This window comes from Mustelus asterias, chromosome 13, assembly GCF_964213995.1.
Source record: "Mustelus asterias chromosome 13, sMusAst1.hap1.1, whole genome shotgun sequence".
Lineage (NCBI taxonomy): Eukaryota > Metazoa > Chordata > Chondrichthyes > Carcharhiniformes > Triakidae > Mustelus > Mustelus asterias.
Genome location: NC_135813.1, coordinates 66494381 through 66513032, shown reverse-complemented (window position 1 = coordinate 66513032; position 18652 = coordinate 66494381). Strand labels below are relative to the sequence as shown.

The following is an 18652-nucleotide window of genomic DNA, read 5'->3' as shown; positions in this document are numbered from 1 at the left end:
ACCAGAAACTTAACTGGACTCACCACATATACACAGTGGCTACAAGAGCAGGTCAAAGGCTAGGAATATTGTAGCTCCTGACTTCTCAGAGCCTATCCACCATCTACAAGGCACAAGTCAGGAGTGTGATGGAATACTCCCCAATTGCCTGGATGGGTGCAGCTCCAACAACACCCTCAAGAAGCTTGACACCATCCAGGACAAAGCAGCCCACTTGATTGGCACCACATCGACAAACATCCACTCCCTCCACCACTGATGCTCAGTAGCAGCAGTGTGTACTATCTACAAGATGCACTGCAGCAAATCACCAAAGACCCTTAGACAGCACCTTCCAAACTCAGGACCACTTCCATCTAGAAGGACAAGGGCAGCAGATACTTGGGAACACCACCACCTGCAAGTTCCCCTCCAAGCCACTCACCATCCTGACTTGGAAATATATCGCTGTTCCTTTGTAGTCGCTGGGTCAAAATCCTGGAATTCCCTCCCTAACAGCATTGTGGGTCAACCCACAGCACATGGACAGCAGCGATTCAAGAAGGTGGCTCACCACCACCTTCTCAAGGGCAACTAGAGATGGGCAATACAAATTGACCCCCATAATAAGTAGCCCAAGCCGTGGGCAGGCCACTTTTTTTAAAAGGGGTGGAGGAAGGAGGGAACAATATTCAGGGGGACAACTGCTTCTGGGGACAACTCATCCTAAAAAGTTAACCCCCATCTTATTCCTCCCTCCCCGGCCTCCAAAACAGACCCTACCAATTCCCTTCCTTCCCACTTCTCCATGATGCGTGAAGCCTCCCCGTCAAAGACCCACAACTTGCTTGCGTCCGGATGCCATGGCTGCCTTCTTCATAGGCCTGCTTGCAATGCCCACTATTCAATTCTGGGCGCTGCTGGGATGATTGAGCTGCTCGCTCTCGAGGGCAGGAGTTTCTCCCACCGAGGGGCAGAAGTCTCACTTTTGGCTGGATTAGGCTACCGATAGCACCTTATGGCCCTCTTTTTAGTGGCTCAACTGCCAGCTGACACAGGCATTGGAGCGTGGTGGGGAGGAAGAATAACAACCTCCCCCTCCCCCAACCCCCCCACAGTAAAATCCAGCCCTTTGATAGAAAATCTAGGCTAACCCTGCAGTGCAGTCCTGAGGGAGATGCATCTTTCCGGCGGGAGATGAAACTGTGGCCCATCTACTCCCTCGGAAGATCATAAAAAGATTCCACGACACTGCTTTGAAGAAGAGCGGTAGACTTTCCCCAGTGCTCTGGCCAATATCATCAGCCAACATGGCTGAAATAAATTATTTGGTCTTATCAAATTACTGTTTGTGGGACAATAAATTGGCTACTACATTACAGCAGCTTCTGTATCTCAGAAGTGGTTAACAGTCTATAGAGGGTTTTGGGACTCCCACTGGTTGTTAAAGGCTTCATCTGAAACTATTGTCTTCAAGCAGTTATTTTTCACATTTACATTCACCAATACACAGCAGAGGAAATGAGAATTCCTTCTTATATAAATTTGGCATCTGTTGCTTTTTTAAAAAAACTGGTTGCATTTTTTGACCCATGGTTGCGTGGACCCTTGGGCAGCACGGTGGCACAGTGGTTAGCACTGCTGCCAAACAGCGCCAGGGACCTGGGTTTGATTCCCGGCTTGGGTCACTCTCTGTACGGAATCTGCATGTTCTCCCCGTGTCAGCGTGGGTTTCCTCCAGGTGCTCCAGTTTCCTCCCACAGTCCGAAAGACGTGCTGGTTCGGTGCATTGGCCATGGTAAATTCTCCCTCAGTGTACCCGAACAGGCTCCAGAGTGTGGCGATGAGGGGATTTTCACAGTAAATTCATTGCAGTATTAATGTAAGCCTACTTGTGACAATAAATAAATAAACTTTATCTATCCAGATGTTGTCAGGATCCGAGGGCCTCTGGTGGCTCCACTTGTATCAAAGCCAACTCGGCTAACTCGATACAACACGACTGTGTCCAAATTCAAGCTGGTGGAATGAACGGTGCTATCCTGATGCATATCTCAACCTTTCGATTGTCTTAAGAGTGCACCCACCATTCAGGATGATCGTCAGCTGATGAAAGACAGGTTCCCTCCCTCCCTCCAAGAGCAAACACCACAGCAAAGAAAAAAACTGGCAATTTATAGATTGCAATTTTTTAAATTGGAAAATTGTTTCAAACTTGTTTGGATTTCAGATTAAATAGGAATTTTAAAAGACCAAACTCAAATCCGCGTGGGTTTCCTCTGGGTGCTCTGGTTTCCTCCCACTGTCCGAAGGTGTGCAGGTTAGGTGGATTTGTCATGCTAAATCACCCCTTTATGTCCCAAGATGTGTACGTTAGGGGGGGGATTAGTGGGGTAAATGCATGGGGTTACATGGACAGAGCGGGGGTTGGGCTTGGGTAAAATGCTGAGTCGGTGCAAATTCGATGGGCCGAATGGCCTCCTTCTGCAATGTAGGCATTCTATGATTCCAAACACAAAAAAGAGAAGGGAATATTGATATTATAGGATGAAAAGTGCAAGCAAAAATTAATCCAAAAGAGAAAATGCAGGAAAATCTCAGACGGTCTGGCAGTATCTGTGAGGAGAGAAAAGAGCTGACTTTTCGAGTCCAGACGACCCTTTGTCAAAGCTAAAAGGGATAGAAAGTGGGAGATATTTATACTGCAGGGGGAGGGAATGAAAGATGAGTCATAGCCACAGAAACAAGGGGAAAGGCTGCTAATGGCAGTCCACAGAGAGAATAAAGTGTGTGAATGGCCAAACGGCAGAGAAGCTGAAATCAGAGGGTAAACTGTGACAGATGAAGATGTTGGGGGGGATTGGGGGGGGGGGGGGGGGGGGGGGGAATGGGTGGGAGAGAGGTCAAATTTAGAAAAAAGGGGGAGAGGGGAAGCAAAGGGGGAGAAAAAAGTAAGGAAAAGGGGGATAAGGTAAGGGAAAAGAGTGGTGGGGGGGGGGGAAGAAAAATGAAGAAAGATAATCAAGAAATAAAAGGTAGAGAACAGCAAAAAAAATAGAATGAAAACAAAGGGATCGAGGTGGGGTAGAGCAACTCATCTGAAGTTGTTGAATTCGATGTTGAGACCGGAAGGCTGTAAAGTGCCGAGCTGGAAGATGAGATGCTGTTCCTCCAGTTTGCGTTGAGCTTCACTGGAACATTGCAGCAGGACAAGGACAGACATGTGGGCATGGGAGCAGGATCGTGTGTTAAAATGGCAAGCAACTGGAAGGTCAGGGTCCTGATTGCGCACAGACCGAAGGTGCGCACAGACAAAGGTACTCAAAAATTAATTGCTGGGAGCATACTTGGAGGTTTGCAAGTCAGTTGAAGGTAAACGGAACCTACCCCCACTCCCCCCCTCGAATAAGTGAATGAAGCTTCCTCATCTTTTGCTTTGATGGTGACCAAACAGGGGAATATTTAAGGAAATTCCCAGCAAAAGACTTTCAACTTCTTTTCTTTAATATTGTCCTTTTGTTCCATAAGGATTTGGTCACGTTTGCTAGCTAGTTAAAGGTGTTTTGGCTTCAGTTTCTCTCTCTCCAATTTACCTTGTTGTCTGCAGATAGTGGTGACGCAGAGCACAGTTACACAGAGTGGTGAGACCATGGGACTCACTCGCACATGGAGTGGTTGAGGCACTTCATATAGATGTATTTAAGAGGAAGCTAGTTAAGTACATGAGGGAGAAAGGAATAAAAGGTGGGTTGATAAGCTTTCCCTATTGCGTAGCAGGAGGACATTCGGCCCATCGAGTCTGCACCGACTCTCTGACAGAGCATCTTACCCAGGCAACCCCCATGCTTGTAACATTGTGCACTTACCACAGCCAATCCACCTAACCTGCACATCTTTGGAGTGTGGGACAAAACCGGAGCACCCACGCAGACAAGGGGAGAACATGAAAACTCCACACAGTCACCCAAGGCTGGAATTGAACCCGGGTCCCTGGCGCTGTGAGGCAGCAGTGCTAACCACTGTGCCACCATGCGGTACCAGAGTAGTCATGATGTGGGAGCGACATCATCTCCAAGTCGCCCTCCATGACCATGGTGACTCGGACATATGAGACGAGATTCTCCGGCCTCCCAGCCGTGTGTTTCCCGCTGTTGGGAGGTGGCTTGTTGTTTGCAAGCAGCAGAATTCTCAGGTCCTGCTGCTGTCAATGGGAATTCCCACTGGGGTCACTCCAGGCCGGCGGGAAACCTGCAGGCGGGGGTGCACTGATGGCGGGACTGGAGAATCCTGCCGGCGTGAACGGCCAGAGAGTTCCGGCCATGATCCTTAATCACCACTGGTCAGGAGCTCCCTAACTAACAGCATTTTCGAAACACTGTCGCCACGTGAAGTACAGCTGTTCAAGATGAACGCCGCCCCAATACCCTCTGAGAAGTGGTGTGAATGGGCATTTTCAGACATTGAAATATTCCTTTGGGTGTTCTGCCAAGCTCAACCTGCAGACTGGAGTCACGGTCTACCCCACTATTTTGCTATCCACACAAGATAGGTCAAACATTTGTACTTAAATCAGTTCATGTCATTAACCTTGTCCACTGAGTAGGAAAGTGATGTATCCAATTTTTCAGACATTCCAAAACCCACATCATTCCGGAACCTTAACGCATTTTACTTTGATTAAACTCTTCCGTAATATCCCTAGATTGCTTTCTGTCTCTGACTGCTTGATTAAATACTGTTAAGTGGCTGCCCACACCACACAGCAATCAATAAATACACATATTACCTGTCAGCCAGCTTCACTGAGACTTGTATGATTAACCGAAGATAGAGCAGATTTCACTTGCAAAGCTTGCAAATTCGAGTCTGGCGCACATAGGACTGGAGGCCAGAATCTCCAATAGCAAACGTCACCAAATCAGCCCCTTAGACATGGATTCCATTATCCAATGGATTTTCATCTCTCTCTCTCTCTCTCTAAAGGCCTTGGACAGGCTGCATATGAGTAGCTTCAGTGCCCAAAAGGAAAAGAACAGTAAAACAGGGAAATAAGAATATTGGTCCGAACTGGTCTTGTATACTTTAAAATGGAACACCAATAAAATGAGGAAATAAGAATACTAGTCTGAAAGATTTTATCTTTCTGGCTGAAGAAGCTGGCAAAGGAGGTTGTTCATAGAAACCCTACAGCGCAGAAAGAGGCCATCTGGCCCATCGAGTCTGTACCGACCACAATCCCACCCAGGCCCCACCCTCATATCCCTACATATTTACCCGCTAATCCCTCTAACCTACGCATCCCAGGACACTAAGGGCAATTTTTAGCATGGCCAATCAACCTAACCCGCACACCTTTTGACTGTGGGAGGAAACCGGAGCACCCGGAGGAAACCCACGCAGACACGAGGAAAATGTGCAAACTCCACACAGACAGTGACCCAAGCCGCGAATCGAACCCAGGTCCCTGGAGCTGTGAAGCAACAGTGCCAACCACTGTGCTACCGTGCCGCCCGTGTTCTGGGCTCCCACAACCCATATGATGAGAGGTGTGCGGTGGGGGCAATGTGAGGTGAGATGGCATAGTTACTCAAACCCACTGGATGTTTGGGATCCCCACTGGATCTTCATTTGCCAGAGTGAAGTTTAAACTTCTGTTATGGTTCAGGTTAGAAACTCCAAAGTATTCAGGTGCCCGCCTGAATCATAAGATTTGTATCTTGAATTTGGCTGGGATAAGCACGAGATGCTTCACTTCAGGTATGATTCAAATGACCCAGTAGGGAGCTGTTGTCAAACAAATTTTATTTAAGAATATTGTTAACATGCATAGTAAGAAAATTAGCAACAACGTTTATCAATTACGAACAAGAAACAAAACAACCACTATAATGGATAACCCTTAATGAATAGATATAAGCTGTCCCAATCAAACCTACCTCCACAAACAACCATTTAAACAGATTCAATGCAGCATAGACGTGATACTGGGATTGAGGCCGTTAGTTGAATTCTGCAGTCAAATGCAGAACAAAACAGTTTGAAGACAAGACAACTTCCCAAAACACCAGAGAGACTCTGGTCCAGCCCCCAACAACAGCAGGTTTTCACCCTTCAGAAAACCAACAGAATTTTCAAAACAACAGGGAGGGAGAGAGAAAACACTTCCTTTTGGCTTGCTGTCCCTTTGAAAACCCAAAAACTCAAACCTGCAGCTCCAAATTGAAACTGAAAATGAAATCCCTGTCACCTGACCTGCCCACAGTTTTTTTCCTCCTCCCAACAATGACATCATCTAAGGTTGCGAGCAGGCATTTTTAAAAAACTCTTAATGGTACACTAACGTCACACGTCACACATTCCGACTCAAAGACAGGGATTCTACCACGAACCCAAAGATTTACAAAGTGACAATGGCCTGGGAGCAGGTTCCGTAATTGCTCTTGTGTAGCTCCTGAAAAAAAAGCGGCAAAAGGTAGAAAGGGGGTGGGGAGGGGGGAGTTGCGGTTAGGAGGTTGGGGTGTGTTGGAATCTGGTGTAGTATGCAATTAACTGAAAACCTTGACCCTCCAAACAACTATCAAACAGCTTAATTATACCCTAGGAAACCAGGTGGAAACACAAGGCGAGTTAAACTACTTTTTTTTTAAAATAGCAGGAATAATAGTTACTAGCCACATTTTCATGATATGACTTTTGGGAATAGAATTTTCAAAAGCATCTTTTTTCAATAACACCGCGTCATAAAGACAGTAGCTGCAAAGATCACACTATTCTTACTGGGCCATGAAACTCATGCTAGAAAAATTCACTGTAAAATTAATGAGACGCAGAGAACAGTTGAAGAACCAAACAAGACACTTTGGCAGAAACAACACCATCCCTGAATCAAAGGTCAGTGTCTCTTATATAATGTTAACTGAATAATCCACCATTATCCTTCATAACCTGTGGGCCCAACTCTCAATCCAGCCCGGGCTCCCCCCGGAATGAAAGTCCTAACTGCGGGGGTGGGGTGGGGCATTTTTAAAAGTCAGGTTTGCAGAATCAGGAACTTTCCTATCCCTGCACGCCCGACCTGGAAGTGAACACCTGGGCCTTGCTCTTACCTGGTCTAAACTGTACGCACCGGGCTTTACACTCCTGGTCGACCTAAATTCACTGGAGGCAGGTGATGGCTTAAATGGCCAGCTGCCTCGGTAAACCGCGCATAGACGAAACGCACCCTCACCCCCCATTCCCTCAAAATTGCAAAAATGGGGAATGCTGGATCAAGAGACAGGACTTTCGATTTGCAGGCATTTCCGATATCACTCCTGGGCGACACGATGGCACAGTGGTTAGCACTGCTGCCTCACAGCACCTGGGACCCGGATTCGATTCCCAGCTTGGGTCACTGTCTGTATGGCGTTTGCAGGTTCTTCTCGTGTCTGCGTGGGTTTCCTCCGGGCGCTCCGGTTTCCTCCCACAGTCCAAAGATGTGCGGGTAGGTTGATTGGCCATGCTAAATTGAACCCTAGTGTCAGGGGGACTAGCTAGGGTACATGCATGCAGTTATGAGAATAGGGCCTGGGTGAGATTGTGGTCGGTGCAGACCTGATGGGCTGAATGGCCTCCTTTTGCACTTTAGGATTCTAATAGCAGTACAAGAAGGCAGCTCGCCACCAGCGTTGGTCAGAACGGCAATTAGAAATGGGTAATAAATGCTGACCATGCCAGCAACAATTGAATCCTGTAACTAAATTAGAAATATTTGAAAAGTCAGCTGAGGCTACTCATTAAGAGCAATTCCATGATTCTACATGGCCAATGGGGACATTGTGCCCACAGCAGAATGGGTGGGGGATACGGTTACAACATTGTAGCCCTAATTCTTTGCCCATGTTTCTTGTAAGCGTGGCCCCTCCACCAGACAGTGGAGTCACAAAATTAATTACCCTGAAAATGTCCTCGTACATGAGGTAACGACATTACTAAAACACATTTCTACCCACAGCAAGGATGAGGTGGCTCAATGGCTGCCCAATAAACCTGTCCCCTACTCACTGTGACATGTTGGTATGTCGCAGTATTTCCAATACACGCCATCTTCATACTCAGCAACGTAACACCATGGCCTCACATCATTGTCTGGGTTCCTGGAGAGGCAAGAGACCATCCATTAGGGTATTTCATGGTCAATCACTTTTATTTTACTGTCATTATCAAGACCGTGGTTCCCTCACACCGAACAGTTTTGCGGACCACCTGTCAACCAGTACATGGTGTCCTTTCCTTTAGATGGATGCAAAACCAGATCTATGGAGGAATGAGGGGTTGAGGAACACTTGATTGGTGCCCCTGCCGTTAGAAGACTAAGACAACATGAGCAAGTCAGCAGGGAGATTTGGCTGACAAAGACCGTACGAGTGATGAAGCTGTGAAACGCATTCTGTATCACAGGCTAAGAACATTGCCTGTCAGTGTGAGCCCAGTGCAAGGAGAAGATAAGCACAAACCACTCTCAAAGAGCATAGATAAGTTGGCACATCAAAGGCCTTTGAGATTACCTCTTGAAAGCTATATTTACAGAGCACATCTTTGAGGAACTGTTTCCTTTTCCTATGTGTAAATGTTCAGTTATTAAACAGGGCCAAATCCAGGAAAGTACTGCTTGATTAAACATTTTCTGAGTCAGTGTCAACCTCACATCACTAGCCACTGCTGATTTGGAAGCAGCCCATCAAAAGCTTGCCGCACTTCTAGGGATGGGCAATAAATGCTGGTCAGCCAGCGACGCCCGTGTCCCAGGAATGAATAAAAAAAAACTTTCTTCACCTCCTGAGGATAGTGTTCAATGCCAAGGTGTGGATCCACCATAGATTCATAGAATCCTACAGTGCAGAAAGGGGCCATTCGACCCTTCGAGTCGACAATCCCCCCCGTCCCCCCCACCCTCGGCCCATCCCCATAACCCCATGCATTTACTCTAGCTAGTCCCCCTGACACTAAGGGGCAATTTAGTATGGCCAATGCATCTAACTAGCATGTCTTTTGGACTGTGGGAGGAAACCGAAGCACCCGCAGGAAACCCACGCAGACACGGGGAGAACGTGCAGACTCCACACAGAGAGTGACCCAAGCCGGGAATCAAACCCGGGTCCCTGGCGCTGAGGCAGCAGTGCTAACCACTGTGCCACCGTGACACCCCTTAGTTATCCATAGTTATTTGGTCCGAACTTTAACGAAACTCAGTTTTGTGTGCCTAGATGACACTGGTTTTGTGAAAGGTCCCATCAGTGCTGGAAGCACCATGCAAAGCAATCATAAATCCAACCCCGAGCTCATTTTGTTCCCCCCCATAGATAGACTCCCATCCTGGATGGAATGAGAGTTGCCCAATATTGCCAGCACCGTAAAGCAAAGACCTGTTGCTTTGAACTGAAACGTCAGATAAGGAAAGAGGGATAAAAGGAGCAAGAGAAGGAGGAACAAAAAAAAATCACAGAAATTAAAAGTTTAAAATTAAAGATTTATTTATTAGTCACAAGTAGGCTTACATTAACACTGCAATGATGGTTCTGTGAAAATCCCCATGTCGCCACACTCTGGCGCCTGTTCGGGTACACTGAGGGAGAATTTTGCATGGCCAATGCACCTAACAGGGCAATGCACCTAACACAGCATGTCTTTCAGACTGTGGGAGGAAACCGGAGCACCCGAAGGAAACCCACGCAGACATGGTGAGAGCGTGCAGACTCCGCACAGACAGTGACCCAAGCCAGGAATCAAACCCAAGTCCCTGGCCGGGTGTGAGGCAGCCATGCTAACCATTGTACCACCGTGCCGCCCGAAAATATTGAAAAAGAAAAATCATAAAACTGTTGCAGAACTGTAGAGAATGCAGAGGAAGTACAGAGGTAGAGTGAACAGAGTTAACAGGAAAGATGATGGTGCCAGGAATAAAGCACTAATTAACACAGCTACTGACAGCTCCTGTGAGTTGGGTCCAAAATATCTTTTGGAGTAATTGAATTAAATGACTGTCTAATGGTCCCTGAAATAAAACATATTTTAAACCCTCCACATTTTTAAAATTAGAATAATGTTATCTTTGGCAGTGGACAGCATGTCTTTCTTTTAAATAAAACACTTATCTCACACAGGACAGAGGAACAGATTCCGGGCTCGTGTGGGGAATATTGATTCAGTACAAGGCCAAGCTGGTCCAGCCCAATGATGTCTCCATATCTTCAAGAGCAGGAGATATAAGAACATAAGAACATAAGAAATAGGAGCAGGAGTAGGCGATCTAGCCCCTCGAGCCTGCCCCGCCATTCAATAAGATCATGGCTGATCTGACGTGGATCAGTACCACTTACCCGCCTGATCCCCATAACCCTTAATTCCCTTACCGATCAGGAATCCATCCATCCGCGCTTTAAACATATTCAGCGAGGTAGCCTCCACCACCTCAGTGGGCAGAGAATTCCAGAGATTCACCACCCTCTGGGAGAAGAAGTTCCTCCTGAACTCTGGTGGACCAAGACCTTTCCTCAATGGCTAGAGAGCTCTGTGATCCTTAGGTCTGTACACCACATGCAGGAAATGAGTTGATTATATAGAACCCCTACAGTGCAGAAAGAGGCCATTCGGCCCATCGAGCCTGCACCAATAACAATCCCACCCAGGCCCTATCTCCGTAACCCCACGTATTTACCCTGCAAATCCCCCTGATACTAAGGGGCAATTTAGCATGGCCAATCCACCTACCCGCACATCTTTGGACTGTGGGAGGAAACCGGAGCACTCGGACTCACGCAGACACGGGGAGAACGTGCAAACTCCACAGTCACCCAAGGCTGGAATCGAACCCAGGTCCCTGTTGCTGTGAGGCAGCAGTGCTAACCAATGTGCCACCCTTATGTTTCCCTTTCCACACATATGACACGTTGGTTTTCCTTAATATGCATGACACATAAGGAACACATTTAGAAAAATAGAAAATAGGAGCAGCAGTGGGCCATTTGGCCCTTTGAGCCTGTTCTGCTATTCATTTTGATCATCAAATTCAATATTCTGATCGCTCCTACCTCCATATCCCTTGATCCCTTTAAGCTCCAAGAGCTTTCTCTAATTTCTTCTCGAAATCAAAAGAAATTTTAGCCTCAATTACTTTCTGTGGTAGTGAATTCCACAGATTCACCACTCTCTGGGTGAAGAAATTTCTCCAAAACCCAGTCCTAAAAGGTTTACCCCTGATCCTCAAACTATGACCCCTAGTTCTGGACTTGTAGCAGGGTGGTCAACCTTCAAGGTCTACCACAGCACTAGCCATCTCCAATGATTGGCATGGTCATTCTCTGTGTTATTTTTTCACCATCAGTCACTAAGTACTTCAAAGCAACATGTTGTTACATTGGGGAACCATAAACCAAAATAACCAAATTTACTGAATGACACCCAAATGAAGAAATTACCAACGAGATTCCACTTTTTGTAGATTTTACTTAAACACAAACCAGAGTCCACACACATTAACCCATGAACTAACAGGCAAGTTGTGGTTAGTACGAACTATAAATTTTGTGGAAGAGAAGAATCTGTATCAAGATTACAAACATTCCCTGCTTATTGTGGCACCCATGCAGGATCTCTCGTTTCCTCACTTAATGCATTTGGTCCTCATGTCACCTGGAATGGTAACTCCACTCAACCTGAAACCATGGAAACCGATGACACCCAAATGGCACACTGCTGTAGGATCTCATTAGCTAGGTTTAACTAACTTATCATTAAATAGTCTGGGCATCTCTGACAAAACTGAGTCGTAACTGTAGAATTGTCCAATTCACAATCTCTGCTCCAACCCAGTCTTAAGTTTTGTCCCTTTTCACTGTATTGCCCGCACACAATTCCTTGTAGTGTACCTTCTCTGTTCTTTCCCTGCTGCGGCTCTCTTCTCATGGACACTACTTCTAGGTCAAGAGTCAATAGGTCACATGGACCAGTGTTTCTTATTATCCAAGAAAATTGCAATTTATCTCTCTACAAAGTGATGAAAACTCCTAAAAGTCATTTCAGACATTCTTAAAAACAATTACAGATTCCACAGACCTTTCAAAGGAAGTACACATTGCCCTTGCTGTACTGCTTCCAGGTCGAACAAAGGTCATCATAACATCTACTCTAAAATGTCACTGGACTCTTTCCCAAACACAATCCCAGCTGTGACAACCAGTTGTTGGGTGGAATTAAATGCAATGCATCACTCTGAATGACTGTACTAAATTTGATGCAATGTTGAGTGACACAAGGCACGAGCAATGCCAAGATACTGTCTGTGCTGAAATACAGCTTTTTCAATTTTCACTATAAGTACAACAATAAAAGATCAGTGATACATGTTTATACTTATCTCTCCTTTATTATGCCCACATAAGCAAAATAAGCTTGATCTAGAATTAATCCTGCAGTTTACAGATTTTAATATTTCATTTTATATATTCATGCCTCCTTTCTGAAGGCTCAATAGTGTGAGGGTGCACAGGTTAGTTCAGGTAGACCTGTTTAGTCAATTGTGAGGAAACTACTAGAGTCTGTCATTGTCACTGAGCACTTGGCCACATTTCAACGGATTGAAGAGAATCCATAGAATCCCTACAGTGCAGCAGGAGGCCATTCAGCCCATCGAATCTGCACCGACCACAATCCCACCCAGGCCCCATTCCTGTAACCCCACATATTTACCCTGCTAATCCTCCTGACACTCGGGTCAATTTAACATGGCCAATCAACCTAACCTGCATATCTTTGGACGATGGGAGGAAACCCACGTAGACATGGGGAGAACGTGCGAACTCCACACAGACAGTGACCCGAGGCCGGAATTGAACCCGGGTCCCTGGCACCGTGAGACAGCAGTGCTAACCACTGCGCCACTGTGCAACTCCAAAGAATTACCGTGGATTTGTGAAGGGTATAGTCATGCATGACTAACTTGGCTGAATGTTTTGAGGACATAGTGGATAGGGGCACAATGTATGGATTTCCAGGACATAAATGGATTTTCAGAAGGCATTTGATAATATTCCATGCAAGAGATTATTAGCGAAATGGAAAAAGTTATCCTTCAGCTGTGATTTTATTGAATGGAGGAGCAGGCTCGTAGGGCTGAATGGGCCCACTCCTGCTTCTGTTCCTCATGTTTTTTTGTTCTTGTAGGTTGGAAGATGGTTGGGAGGTAGGAGACAGATTAGGGATAAATGGTACATACTCTTGATTGGGAAATGGGAAAAGCAATGTCCCATCAGGATTTGTACCACAGCCTTAGCTCCTCATCATATTTAGCGAGAATGTGTGGCGGGACGTTTTTTGGCCCTGACACCAGCAGGCATCGTCGTGGGCGGGACAGGAAAATGAGGAGAGCCGATGACTTTTAACAGCTCTCCAAGTTTTCCCACTCTGCCTGTGACAATGTCCGCCAGTACTGGGGCCAGAAAATCCCGCTTGTGAGTAAAGGATGTGATTATATATTGGAGCCTGCAGGTGACATTATGTTGCAGTGGTGGGCAACCTACTGCAACATAATGGCCACATGCAGTCCATCTGGCTTCTGAGTGTGGCCCTTGAGACGTTTTGTTGACCATTACGCATGCACAGAGCTGCCACATTCCATTGATTACCATCCATGTAGCTCTTTTCCTACTGGTGTGACTGAAGTGATTCGCAAGTAAAGCAAGGGCGAGTGAAGTGAGGTGTGGTGCTGATTGCTCACAACATTGACTGTAAGAGCCGTGCACTCCCTCTGCGTCCAACCAAAATGGAAATACTTCTTTTGTTTTTACCATTTGAAGTTGATGATAGTTCTATTAATATACGAATGATTAAGCATTCTCTATCATTCTATATGAAATATTCAGCATGTATTAAATGTAATTAGTTTTATTCATGAGGTCATGGTTAGTGAACAAGCCCAATTTCAATTTTTGCAGCCCATTGAGATGAAGAAGGGCCACCCATGGGGCCCACTCACGCGCCTGGGGCCCACTCACGTGCCTGGCTTTACACTGCTATATTGGGAGGGGGAAAGTAAGAAGTGTAGCTGGGAGGAGAATGCAAAGGGACATAAAGTTCAATGTGGAGTAGTGTGAGGTCATGCACTTCGGATTCAAGGAAGACAAATCCGAGAATTTTCCAGAAGGTGAGGAACACAGAACGACAGAAGAGCAAAGTGAATTGAATGTGTATACACATGAATCACTCAGAGCTAGTGGACAGGTGCAACAAGCAATGGAAGGCTAGCGTTTAGCTTAAAGGGCTAAAGAGGAGAAACTTATGCTCATCTTGTGCAGATACTTGGTCAGATTCCATCTGGAGTTCTGGGCACGATTTCACAGGAAGGATATATTAACGTTGGAGGAGGTGCAGTGCAGATTCAGCAGAATTATACAGAGGCTAAAAGGGTTTATATATAAGGATACATTGCATAAACTTGGCTTGAATTCACACGAGTGTAGAAGATTGAGGGGTGATTTAATTACATTGTCAAAAATCATTTAAAAAATTCATTTGGTTTCCTCGGGGGAGGAGAGTTCCAGAAATTTCCTTTCTGACTTTCAAAGACGACCAGGAATGGATTCAGGAGACCAAAGTAAACGATGTACCACCCAACAAACCACCTAGATAGGTGGTGACATGGTGGTATTGTCACTGAATTAGTAATCCAGAGGCCCCAGGCAAGATCTAGGGACCCGGGTTCAAATCTCGCCACAGCAGATGGTGATATTTGAATTCAATAAAAATCTGGCATTAAGAATCTACCGATGACCATGAAACTATTATCGATTGTCCCATCTGGTTCACTAATGTCCTTCAGGGAAGGAAATCTGTCATCCTTACCCGGTTCGGCCTACATCTGGGGTGGGAACCGAAACAGCAGGCCAGTAAGTGTCTGGGGAAAAAAGTGAGAGTAAGATAAACATAGCACAGAGTAAGAGCAGGCAGAGGGAAGCTTCAGGGCTCGGTGGGACTGGAGGTCTGGAGTGTGTTTGCTTCAATGCAAGAAGTATAACAGGTTAAACAGATGAACCTGAGAGCCTGGGTTACTGCATGGAATTGTGTTGCAATCACAATTACAGAGACATGATTAAAGGAGGGACAGGACTAGCATCTTAACATTCCGGGCTATTGTTGTTTTAGATGGGTAGAAGGGGAAAGAAAAAGGGTGAGGGAGTTGCATTGTTGATTAGGGAGCACATCACAGCTGTGCTGAGGGAGGACACATTGGAGGGATCTTGTCGTGAGGCATTTTGGGTGGAGCTCAGGAATAGGAAGGGTGAAACCACAATGTTGGGAGTGTACTATAGACCTTCCAGCAGCCCGCGGGAGACAGAGGAGCAGTTGTGTAGCCAGATACTGAAAAGGAGTGAATAAAGGAGTGAAAAGGAGTGCACAAATGGTGGGTGACTTTAATTTCCCCCATATTGACTGGGTCTCCCTTACAGCCAGGGGCTCGGATGGAGAGGAATTTGTTAGATGTGTCCAGGAGGGCTTTTTGATACAATATGTTGGCAATCCACCCAGGGAGGGGGCCGTGCGAGACTTGGTGTTGGGGAATGAGCCGGGCTGGCTGATCGATGTTTCAGTGGGGAAGCATTTTGGACTCAGTGACCCTCAGAGATGGAGGGCAGTTAGGGTTGGGCAATAAATGCTGGACCAGCCAGTGCTGCCCACATTCCTTAAATCAATTTATAAAAATATTGACCATGTTTAAAAGCTGGTCTGCACCATGTACAGAACAATCGCAAAACAACTTTCAACACAAGCCACCTATGAGTATTGCTGCAATAACACAGTTCCAAAATAGATGTCAAACCAATCTATCCTAAAAGAATTTGGGCGGGATTCTTCGGACTCCCAGCCGCGTGTTTCCCAGCAGCGGGAGGAGGCGCGTTGTTTGCTAGCAGCGGGATTCTCTGGTCCCGTCGATGTCAATGGGAATTCCCATTGATCCCACCTCACACCGGAGGGAAATCCGCGGGCGGGAGGGGGCACTGCTGGCAGGACCGGAAAATCCTGCCGGCGTGAACGGCCAGAGAATTCCGGCCTTTATATCCGGGCATCCCAAATCGCTATACTGGTACTTTTGATGTGTCTTTGCTGCTGTATATAGGAAATGTAATAGGAAATATGTGCACAGGAAGATCTCACAAAAAGCAGAATTTAATAACCAGATAACTTGTTTCAGTTTCAGCGGGAAACATAGACCAGAACACTGGGGATAATTTTTCATTAATTCACGGGTTGTAGGCGTCACTGGCTAAGCCAGCATTTGTTGCCTATTCCTAATTGCCCTTGAGAAGGTGGTGAGCCACCTTCTTGAATTGCTGCAGTCCATCTCCTGCACTTCTTTGCATATTGCCATGGAATCCTTTACATCTGCCTGAGAGGATTAACATTGGTTTAACATCTCAACCAAGATAGTCGCACCTTTGACAGTGCAAGTGTCTCCTGAGTACCACACCGGAGTGCCAGCCGAGACTGTATACTAAAGACGTCAGAATGAGACTTGAACCCAGCAGCACTGTCTGAGCGAAAGCAAGGAACGAGCTGAAAAAGGGGCTGAGGAGAGCTAGGAGGGGACATGAGAAGTCCTTGGCGGGTCGGATCAAGGAAAACCCCAAGGCTTTTTACTCTTATGTGAGGAATAAAAGAATGACCAGGGTGAGGTTAGGGCCGGTCAAGGACAGTGGTGGGAACTTGTGTATGGAATCAGTAGAGATAGGCGAGGTGATGAATGAATACTTTTCTTCAGTGTTCACCAAGGAGAGGGGCCATGTTTTTCAGGAAGAGAAGGTGTTACAGGCTAATAGGCTGGAGGAAATAGATGTTCGGAGGGAGGATATATTGGCAGTTTTGAATAAACTGAAGGTCGATAAGTCCCCTGGGCCTGATGAAATGTATCCTAGGATTCTTTGGGAGGCGAGGGATGAGATTGCAGAGCCTTTGGCTTTGATCTTTGGGTCCTCGCTGTCCACGGGGATGGTGCCAGAGGACTGGAGAGTGGCAAATGTTGTTCCTCTGTTTAAGAAAGGGAATAGAAATGACCCTGGTAATTATAGACCGGTTAGTCTGACTTCGGTGGTTGGTAAATTGATGGAAAAGGTCCTTAGGGATGGGATTTACGACCATTTAGAAAGATGCGGATTAATCCGGGATAGTCAGCACGGATTTGTGAAGGGCAAATCGTGCCTCACAAATTTGATAGAATTTTTTGAGGAGGTAACTAGGTGTGTTGATGAAGGTAGGGCGGTTGATGTCATATACATGGATTTTAGTAAGGCGTTTGATAAGGTCCCCCATGGTCGGCTTATGATGAAAGTAAGGAGGTGTGGGATAGAGGGAAAGTTGGCCGATTGGATAGGTAACTGGCTGTCTGATCGAAGACAGAGGGTGGTGGTGGATGGAAAATTTTCGGACTGGAGGCAGGTTGCTAGCGGAGTGCCGCAGGGATCGGTGCTTGGTCCTCTGCTCTTTGTGATTTTTATTAATGACTTAGAGGAGGGGGCTGAAGGGTGGATCAGTAAATTTGCTGATGACACCAAGATTGGTGGAGTAGTGGATGAGGTGGAGGGCTGTTGTAGGCTGCAAAGAGACATAGATAGGATGCAAAGCTGGGCTGAAAAATGGCAAATGGAGTTTAACCCTGATAAATGTGAGGTGATTCATTTTGGTAGGACAAATTTAAATGTGGATTACAGGGTCAAAGGTAGGGTTCTGAAGACTGTGGAGGAACAGAGAGATCTTGGGGTCCATATCCACAGATCTCTAAAGGTTGCCACTCAAGTGGATAGAGCTGTGAAGAAGGCATATAGTGTGTTAGCTTTTATTAACAGGGGGTTGGAGTTTAAGAGCCGTGGGGTTATGCTGCAACTGTACAGGACCTTGGTGAGACCGCATTTGGAATATTGCGTGCAGTTCTGGTCACCTCACTATAAGAAGGATGTGGAAGCGCTGGAAAGAGTGCAGAGGAGATTTACCAGGATGCTGCCTGGTTTGGAGTGTCGGTCTTATGAGGAAAGGTTGAGGGAGCTGGGGCTGTTCTCTCTGGAGCGGAGGAGATTGAGGGGAGACTTAATAGAGGTTTATAAAATGATGAAGGGGATAGATCGAGTGAACGTTCAAAGACTATTTCCTCGGGTGGTTGGAGCTATTACAAGGGGGCATAACTATAGGGTTCATGGTGGGAGATATAGGAAGGATATCAGAGGTAGGTTCTTCACGCAGAGAGTGGTTGGGGTGTGGAATGGACTGCCTGCAGTGATAGTGGAGTCAGACACTTTAGGAACATTTAAGCGGTTATTGGATAGGCACATGGAGCACACCAGGATGGTAGGGAGTGGGATAGCTTGATCTTGGTTTCAGATGAAGGTCGGCACAGCATCGTGGGCCGAAGGGCCTGTTCTGTGCTGTACTGTTCTATATTCTATGTACCAGTGAGCCATGGCTGAGACTTAAATATGATACATGTCCTGAAACATTAATAGGGAACAAATGGTGAAAAGGGTCAACAAGCACTTACTTTGCGAGACAGCTGAAGTATTCTGGCACCTTCCAACAAATGGTTTAAAGATGCAGCAGCAATTGTTGAACCTGTCTTCAGATATTGATGCCAGCCATTTACCACAGCCTCAAT

General features: G+C 46.3%; 1 protein-coding gene across 2 annotated transcripts in view; it reads right to left on the bottom strand.

Annotated features, from left to right (window-relative positions):
• kremen1 (kringle containing transmembrane protein 1) overlaps positions 1-18652 on the bottom strand; it is a 190552-nt gene that overhangs the window by 79014 nt on the left and 92886 nt on the right. For both annotated transcript variants that reach the window (XM_078227651.1, XM_078227650.1), the window contains exon 3: positions 8023-8114. In XM_078227651.1, coding sequence (XP_078083777.1) covers positions 8023-8114 — 92 coding nt within the window. The remainder of the gene's footprint in view (positions 1-8022; positions 8115-18652) is intronic.